The 9312-nt window shown below is 43.6% G+C and overlaps 1 protein-coding gene across 2 annotated transcripts in view; it reads left to right on the top strand.

Moving 5' to 3' along the window:
* Positions 1-761: 761 nt before the first annotated feature.
* Positions 762-9312, top strand: part of tns1a (tensin 1a) — an 81421-nt gene continuing 72870 nt past the window's right edge. For both annotated transcript variants that reach the window (XM_078243311.1, XM_078243310.1), the window contains exon 1: positions 762-1068. In XM_078243311.1, coding sequence (XP_078099437.1) covers positions 988-1068 — 81 coding nt within the window. In that variant the 5' untranslated portion in view covers positions 762-987. The remainder of the gene's footprint in view (positions 1069-9312) is intronic.

The raw sequence follows: 9312 nt of genomic DNA, 5'->3' as shown, positions 1-9312 counted from the left end.
CAAAACATATGGAACAAGGATGTCACCACTTTTGCTGCAACAAGAGTAATGCGCGTGTTGCCATATGGTCATTATTGTGCACATATGTGCACATGGCCTTTCTTTGAGCGTGTATGAGACTGCATTTGCCTCTGTGTAGACAATATCTGTACACCACAGTGATGAGCTCAGCTCTATTTTCTAACCGTTCCCACCAGCTTCTGCAGCAAGTACCTGTTAGTTTTTCATTGTTTGGTCTGGCCACTCAGCTGCGTCACAGCAGCTGTTGAGTCCTGCAGATATTTTGAAGTAAGAGTAGAGATCTGGAAACAGGAAGGGGTTGCCAATGAAAAATTGAAGTGACATTAGCGCAGACATGAGCGAGCATGCTTGCAGAAGAGAGGCGGAGGGGAAGAGAGGTGAGGTATGGGATGCAAGAGAAGCCAAGAGGGTGGACGGTGGTCAATAAATAGTGTGTGTGTGCGTGTGTGCGTGCGCGCGCGTGTGTGTGTGTGTGTGTGTGTGTGTGTGTGTGTGTGTGTATGTGTGTGTGAGGGGTAAAGAGAGAGGAGGGAAAGGAGGGGCTAACAAGGATCATTTGAGGAGAGGGGAGTTTTGGGAGGGAGAAAAATAAAGGCCAAGACTCAACTCCCCCCTTTCCTCCATGGAATAAAGTTACCACACTTCAAGAGGGACAGAAAGGAGGGTGAACGAGAGAGAGAGAGAGAGAGAGAGAGAGAGAGAGAGAGAGAGAGAGAGAGGGAGAGAGAGAGAAGGACCTGGAGTGGAAGAGATGGAGCAAGCAAGAGAGGGCGGGCGCTCAGATGCGGGAGACTGACTAAGGCCATCGGAGAGAGAGAGAAAACGAGAGCAGCATTCCCTTCCCGACCCTCTGTGCACCTCGCACGTCTGGCATGGATCTGTGTAACCCAAGCCTGCGTGGAACCGGCCGCAATTTCTGGGAATACCGTGGATTTTTGCCGTGAGCCTTGAGAGCCGTTTTTCAGGATGCCCTCCGTCTCTCTGTCTCTGCCCTCCACTTTGGCAGGGAGGGCCAGGACCTGGGTGTGCCTCTCCTGCATGTTTTGGGTAAGGAATCACAGACAGAGATTTACAGTATGCAGGTGCAAGTGATCAGTAAAAGGTAATCATGGAAAAGTATGTAGATTTGTTTTAGAAAGGCAACAAAAAGTGCTGTGCTTTGGATGCAGTCTAAGCAAGCAGATTGTATGGCATGAGAAGCATGAGACTAGGTTTAAGTGTAACCAAACCTACTTTAGGGTCATTTATGAATGACCCAATGGCTTTTTTTCTGCTCAAATGTGCTAAATGACCTTCCATGGTGTTGTCAAGTGGGCGGTTGTGAGCGGTTCATGGTCAATGGTACCTTTTGAAATAACAACACAAGCAGCACCACTGTTGCCAAGCAGCACCACTGTTGCTTTTAACTCTTGTATGTGTTCGATGTTTGAAATTGGATAATGATCTGGTTAAAAGTTTACAAAGTTTACTCCGGTCGAATGCCTTTTTAACCAAACTGGAGATAAGATAACTCCACGAACATCCTTCATCCTTTAGTCGCTAGAGGTCAAGTTCGGATTTGTCGCAGGTGAGAGCATGGCCGGCCAATCTACAATCTATCTTGACTCCATTCCCTTGATCCTTACAGGACTAATCTAGTTGCGGTGTGACGTGTGTTCGCATCGGCGCGTTCTTTTGCGTCGGGCCCACGTGGCCCCGGCACTAGAGCTATTTCTGGTTTCTCCTGTATAATTTAATCCGCTGCCGCTCGCTTCTCCTGCTATCTGGGACTGACTGAGTGTGTCAGAAACAGGGGGCTTTTCCACGCAGCATCTTCGTCAAAAAAACAAAAAACAGATACAGAAAGAAAAAGTCTAGCACGCCAACATGGACATGTGTGTGGACTTAGAAGCATGTGAATATGGACACAAGAACAGGTCTTTTTTTTTTTTTTTTTTTTTTGCAGAGGAATATAAATTTAGTGTTTAAACCTGCAATATAGTTTGTGTTAGAGAAACCCTATACATGTGAAAAAGCTAAATGTGCCTTTTAAGATGCTCTCCAGCCACACAATCATATATTAGAGTGAAAAACGATGGGCTCTCGTATCGCTAAACATATTGCCGCTTCACACATTGCCTACCTTTTAATGCTCCTAGCTGCAGTGTAACACCATCTTTATTGGATTTATTGCATTTTTATGTTGTATAATGTATACACAGTGTGTAACGATCGCACCCGAGTGTTAAATGAGGCATCTGCCCTACTTTTCTGTAGCTTGCAGGGGGGAGAGGGATCCATAAAGATGCAAGGGGAAAGAGGCAGGGTGGAGGAAAAGCTCCCACGCAGTTCATATGCAAAGTGAGACATTGAGTTGTCCAGATGCAAAGCTTCCAATCCAACATGATCACCCTTCAAATGGACGACAAAAGGAAGACGAACATTGAAGGGGGAAAGAGAGGGAAGGACATGAGCGTTGTGAGGTGTGACATCAGCAGAGAGAGGAAGAAGAGTAACGAGGAGAGGCTGAGTGACGTGCAAGAAGCGCGTTCCAAGAAAGCTCCTCAAATACATGCTATTAATAATTTATCACCACACACGCAGAGAGAGAGAGAATATTAGATTTGACATGCTGACAGAAACAGTCACAAATGCATGCTAGTTCTTACAGCACTGGTCAAATACTTCTGTGAGCTCATTACTGCTCTACACTATGCTAAGCAGCTCTGCTAAGAATAACAACAACCGTTATTTGACACGGCACCGGCGATATGATTTTGAACATATTCACCGAAGAATTTCCTGCCGGTGTTTACCCAAGTGCAGTCAGGGCGCTCCGTTAAGACCTAGGATTATGTTCATGGTATTTTGCAGTCTCACAAGTTTGACTACAGACCTCAGATGGTTTCTTATGCCAACTACTCTATATTTCATATTTGCTGTCTCTCTTTGCTGTAAAATAGGGAGGCAAGCATGAAATAATAGTAGTAAAGTAGCTGTTTTTTTGCAATCATTTTGAACAGTCAAATCATGCAGTTCTTTATTGCGTTGACATTGCCTTCTTTAACACCAAATTTTGAAAAGGTCACTTAGATAGTTACAGGCACCATCTGTCATTTTTGGACCATTCCAATGACAGATACTGTATAATTGAGTATGATACAGAGTTTGATTTAACTTAACTTTAGCCTAAAGGTAACCATGGGCTTGTGTTGTTTCGTGTAATAAATCCACTGGCAATCAATTTGGAGGTCAATACAGGTTTCATTTTGGTTTTTGTTTCACTTTGCCTACCCTCTTGTTTGGATTTTTGGCCTTTTTATTTAATAGGGCAGCTGAAGACAGAAAAGGGGTAGAGAGAGGAGGGATTACATGCAGCAAAGGGCCGCGGGTCGAACTCGAAACCGGGATGCTGCGGTAAGGACTGAGTCTTGGTACATGGGGCGCACGCTCAACCAGGTGAGCTACCAGGGCGCCCCGTCTTGTTTGGATCAAGGTTTGGGTCAAACTGCACTAAAAACCCTCCATATTACTGTATATTAAAGGTGCACTCTACAGACTTTAGACATGAACATCAGTTTACTTGCCTTAAGGATTCACACTCAGCCTGTAAAAACTGTTGTATATCATCATCTGTGGCTCTTGAGGAAGTTAAAGAAAAGGAAGTCTGTGAAAATATCATGAATGTATTAAAAGAACTGGATACAGCGTTCGAGGCGGAGCCCCGTTCATCCCTATGAGAGTTGCTCAGTGGCGCATGAAGCCATCATGGAACAAAAAAAAATTCCCCAGATGATCGGCACTACTTCCGCATTGTGCGGCCCATAGAGCAGGCGCACTAGAGACCTCAGCCGGCCGAGCCAGCTACTTCCTGTTTAGCGCTCAACTAACTTGAATGGGGATTAAATGATTTAATCATGCGGCTCTTTTTAGACTTTCCAAATGTTACTGGACCTAATGGATCAAATTCCTTTTGTGGGTGTTTATGATGCTCAAAAAAATGTATCCACTGATTTACAGACATGTCTTTCGCTATGTAAGTCTATGAGAAAAAGTCTCTTTGGGCCAGAGGGCATCACGTGATGGCCCGGGAGTTGCAATTCCACCGTTTGCATGCTATGTTATATTTGCTTCAAAGCCTGGTGTACTTCCTGGGGGCCTGGAAAATATCCCCTATGATGTCATCAGGGTTATCTTGTCTTGGGCATGGAGATGTTAGCAGAGAGCCTGTATTACAAATTTGGGTTGTGGAGTTTGAAAGATGTTTATAAGGCTGGGAGGGTCTCATGAAAGCTGCTATTAAATCGCATTATGGGATGTAGGATCTAGTGTTTTTTTTTACTTGGATTGAAGGTTAGCTATGTATCAAATGACTTTGTGTTTGTTGTTCATATCGGTGGTTGTTTGCCTTGTGATTTCTTAGCTTTCTTGTAATTTATGTGACACGATAGGACTGCTCACGTACATAATAATAATCCGAATAAAGAATACTTTCATGACTCTGCAATGATTCTTTTTTTAGGCTACTCAAAAACAACTTCCAATTCATTCTTTGCTGTAGTCCAGTACAAGGCAGCTGAAAAACACTTGACACTTAAGATGTATAGTAGATCCATCATGTCTTCAGTTGTCTAACAGAGTTCCTTATTGACTGAACAGAATTCCCCCGGAGAGCTCTACAAATCAATCAGACTTTGATTGGACCGTTACAGCCTGCCACGCCTCTGTGTGCGTCACCTCTGTATGAGTGGGTCTGTATGTGTGTGGCCTGGCGTGTATTAGGAATGTCATTTCCCTCTGCTAACTGAGCATATATTCCAGGCCTGCCTGGTGATTAGCTTGCGTTGAGTGACGAGATTCTTGAGTAATGAATCTTTCTCGGCATCTCTATGTGCAGGCCGGGTGGCTGATTCCCCACAGCATCATGGCAACAGCATCATCTTTATCGGTTTACTTTGAAAGGACAAGGACTACATCTTTAAGAGGAAATTATATTTGAACATGAGGTCATTTGGATAGTTTGATTCCAAAATTTAATTTCACAGTAAAATATATTTTCAATCAGTGGAGCGTTTTTAAGTTTGTGCTGGCATTCTTTTTGTAAAATGATTTACTCAAAAAGAAGCAACAAGGTATTTGTTTGTCCTATAACGTACACATTTTTTGTCCAGCATGTAATAATAATAACAGCGATATTTTTGGTTTTAATCATATTGCCCACCTCCAAATGACATGAAACTGCACTCAGTTCTACTTTTGGTCAACGGCCTCCGCAGGGACCTCATGTGCTGTTCATCTGCCACACAGGCTGACTGTTTGCAGCCAGAGATCCCTCCAACTCTCACTGGAGCTTTCTCCATGCTCTCGTTTTCCACCCCGTGCATTTGTGCATGAGTGTATATGCCTGCATGGTGTGTGGTACTGTATCTTTGAGACTCAGACTGTCCTCCGAGAGTGTAGCCTGTCACTCTGGCGCAACAATGCTCTGTGTATCTGTGACCAGGTGATTTATATGCGATGTGACCAGGCGCCTCCCTCCAGGCACCCAGGACACCATCAGCCAGCCCGCGACCCAGCTTCAGCACTCTTCCCCCGGGCACTGTGCACTACTCTGCCCCCCACATCTCATACCCGAGTCTGCATCTCAGCCAGTTCAGAAGATCTTTCTGTAGACAAAGTTGTACTGTAGATGGCCATTACATGTAGAATCAGTTGAAATAATTGCTATATCACAACTAAGGAAATGTCCACACAACCACACACACCTGCACATATATAGGGAGCACAGAAATGCTTACCTTTCAAAGCTACGTCTCTGTTGTGTTCTTGTTCTTTGTGTGTGTGTTTTTTTCCCCCTGGGATGGACTAGAGAGAGAGAGAGAGAGAGAGAGAGAGAATTAGCAAACATGGCATCCCAAGTTCATTAGCAGCTGGCTAATGGTCATAAGCAGCCTAGACTTCATGATCACAACTCATTGATCTTTGTGTCTCCCTGTCTGTACCTGGTATTGATCATATTGCACACTCACGTAAACAGTATAACAGCTGCACCCTCACGTACACACACACACAAATGTATGCATCCATAGAACATCACACCCACACGTATGCGGCGAGGTAGATTCACATAGATCACACACACACACACACAGTTCATCTACTACAATCTGGCAACCGTCCCACAGTGTCAGTCCACTGGGATCGGATGTATTCAGCACCATAAATAAAGCATCCTGAGCTCATATCTATGTTCTTGTACACTGATCCATACTCCAATGAAGTATGGACGTAGACACAGGAAGACGTGTTGTATCAGTGCCTTAAAATTGTAAATATTCGGATTGATGTGATACATATTTTTTAGATTCTCTGGATTTGTCCTTGTTTGTGTTTCTAAAGGGGATCACCCTTGCATCTCCAGCAATGTGTACATTTCAACAATAAAACATACCCTGACATACTGTCAGGGTATGTCTTGTACATTTTAAAGAAGGTAACAGCCTGCTCGACGTGCTTTGTGATTATGGGTACTTCTGTGCTGCCAATCATTGATGTACCCATAATCACAGTGAAGAAGGCCCCTCTGGGGTTATAACCAGAATAATGACTATCCTGATATGAGATTTCACTGTCCCATCAGTTATTTTCCCATCTACTGTAAAAAATGTTCATAAATGGAGGTGCACGGGACAACACCTCAATCAACCTGCATTGCTTTATGTTTTTAATTAAAGGCTCCTTGACATGACGAATTTTTGGAATCTGTTTTTTTTCTTTCTGCTGAGTAAAGCTGGTGAGAGAGAAATGATTCGGCAGTGTAGTTTTGTCTGCGCCGTCTTGCAGTCTGATCTTAACCGCCCTGCTAATTCAAGCCATTTGATATGCCATCTGTGTGTTGAGATCACAGATTCAAGAGACATTAAAACGTCTGATGAATTCTGTCATTAAAGGGGCACTCCACCAATTTTACACATAAAGATCAGTTTACTACTTGAATTACTGCTTAGGTGGTGCTAAAAGTTGCAAAATTGTTTAAGTAAATAACCCTAATAATGTCATAGTGATGTCATCAAGGTAGTATCACTACACATTTATGTTAGAAAGGCTGCCTTACAAACTGGGCTGTGGAGTTTGAAAGATGTGATTGTTTACCATGCGGGGAGGGAATGAAAAGATGCTATTGAGTTGCATTATGGGACATGTAGGATCCAGTTTGACTTATACTATGGACTAAAATTCAGGATACCGCAGCCTCTGCTGCTTCGATTTTGACAGTTCCTTTTAAAATCTGCCTCCTGAGGGTCGCTCAACTTTATGGAAGTGCAGTACAAAATCGCTGGAGTAATCTTTAAAAAATACAACTTTTTGTGTGTGTGCATTAAATCAAGTGTGACACCCCGTAGCATTCTAATCGTATATCATACCATATAAGTGTCTTCACTCTTGAAACAGCTGGAAGTCCACCATAGTTTTTGTGCGTTTATGAAAACTGCTTTCTAGAATAGGAAACATGTAAATGCTGACACACTCATATGCATACAACTATTACAAATATCATCCTGGTTCTAATTTTCCTTCTTGTTGTGTTTCTCATTTCTTGTTTTTTCTCGCTCTCCGTCTCACAAAGGCGCCCATTGTGCCTGACAGAATTTCAATTTGGTGGAAATTGAAAGCAGGTGTGGCTCTGCGTTTTCATCTCGGGGGGGGGTGTGCAGGACTTCTCTTTTCCCTCGGCCTGTTAGTTTCTGTGGGGCCTGTTCCTCATGCTTGACTTCAGTGAGTCATGTCATCCAATGATTTAGCTGGTTTTGGCGCTCTTTGTCTTTTTTTTTGTTTTTGTCTGGGTGACTCATTCGCTCCGTCTGTTTACCTCGTCCATCAGCCAGGTAGTCACTCGTTCTAAAAACAAACACCTCACTCACTCAATGTCTTTCTCACATGCTATATACCTTACAGTGGACAGCCTTAAAAGGAAAGAGAATAATTACTGCAGCCTCTAGGACTCCTGTGCTGTCAATTTCATCTCAAAGTCTTTTCAATAGGAATAAGAGAGGAGCAAAGAGCTCCGATCTTAACCTGATCAACAAGAATTTTCACGTGTTTTTTTTAAAAGAAGCCCACATTTTTTTGTGCCTCAGAGAAGAACATGTAATTCTTCTGCTAAATACACAGAAAAACAGCTAAAGTAACCTTCTGGATTTAGTCTCTAAAGGGCAGTATTTATTTCACTATTGTTCCTAATAGACGGTTATTGCACATTAGGGGACACTCTCATTGAGCAATTATTGGACTACAGGGTTTGCGTCAAATTACATCATTATGCAACATCATACTGTACATTTTTATTCCAACATGCCCCTCTTTGTGTTTTTAAACCTTTCTTTCAATTCTGAATTCTCTAACTGAAAGTAGACTCACATTGCCAGACCTTCCTCCACAGCCCTGCGAAGGAGGGTCTGGCTAGTCCACACAGAAAAACGTGCTCTGGTTTATTGGCATTTCTTTAAACCAATCACAATCGTCTTGGGCGCCGGACAGAGCCACGGTGCTGCTGCAAAATAACCTCAGGAAGGAACTTGTTTTGGTGGAATGATGAGATGTGTACGTTCAAAAGTTGTTTTAGTCGTGCGACAGAAAACTCAGATTGGACAGATAATCTAGCTAGCTGTCTGGATTTACCCTGCAGAGATCTGAGGAGCAGTTAACCATGGTCCTCAGAAATCCACCGGAGTTTAAAATTCCAACACAAAGAAAGCGGAAGGTGACGGACATCCGGCCGAAATATGTACATCCGGCGGAATTTCCGCCGCCACCGGAGCAATCCTGGAAGTGAAACGTCACGGATATAGACTAACTGAAAAGTAATAGAACCACATGTGTAGTTTTACATACACTTGTTGTCTACAATAATGTTGTAGCCTGGCTCCGCCCTCCTACGTACTTCCGTACTTCAATTTTCATATTTGCAGGTTTTCCCCGGCCAAATCTTTACCGGTCCAGTCAGCGAACAGAGGGAGTGGCTGAGAACGATGACGTTGAGGCCGTGCGCTAGAGTTGTAGTTCCGTAATGGCGGCGGAGAAAGATGTGAGCGAAGCCATTCGGTCCGTTGTGGCAACGCTGCCGAATATCCAGAAGTTAAAGCCCGAGCAAGAACAATATTGAATGAATGCTGAATTGTGTTGGTGGCCATGATGTTGTAGTCCTCCTCCCCACGGGGTTCGGGAAAAGTTTGATTTTCCAGCTCGCTCCGTTAGTGGTGAAGGAGTTGGCTAAGGCGAACCCTAGCGATGCTAAGCCGACGTCACGACCAA

Source organism: Sander vitreus, chromosome 24 (assembly GCF_031162955.1).
Source record: "Sander vitreus isolate 19-12246 chromosome 24, sanVit1, whole genome shotgun sequence".
Classification (NCBI taxonomy): Eukaryota; Metazoa; Chordata; class Actinopteri; order Perciformes; family Percidae; genus Sander; species Sander vitreus.
Note: the sequence above shows the minus strand (reverse complement) of the source record. Positions and strands in the feature narration are given on the sequence as shown.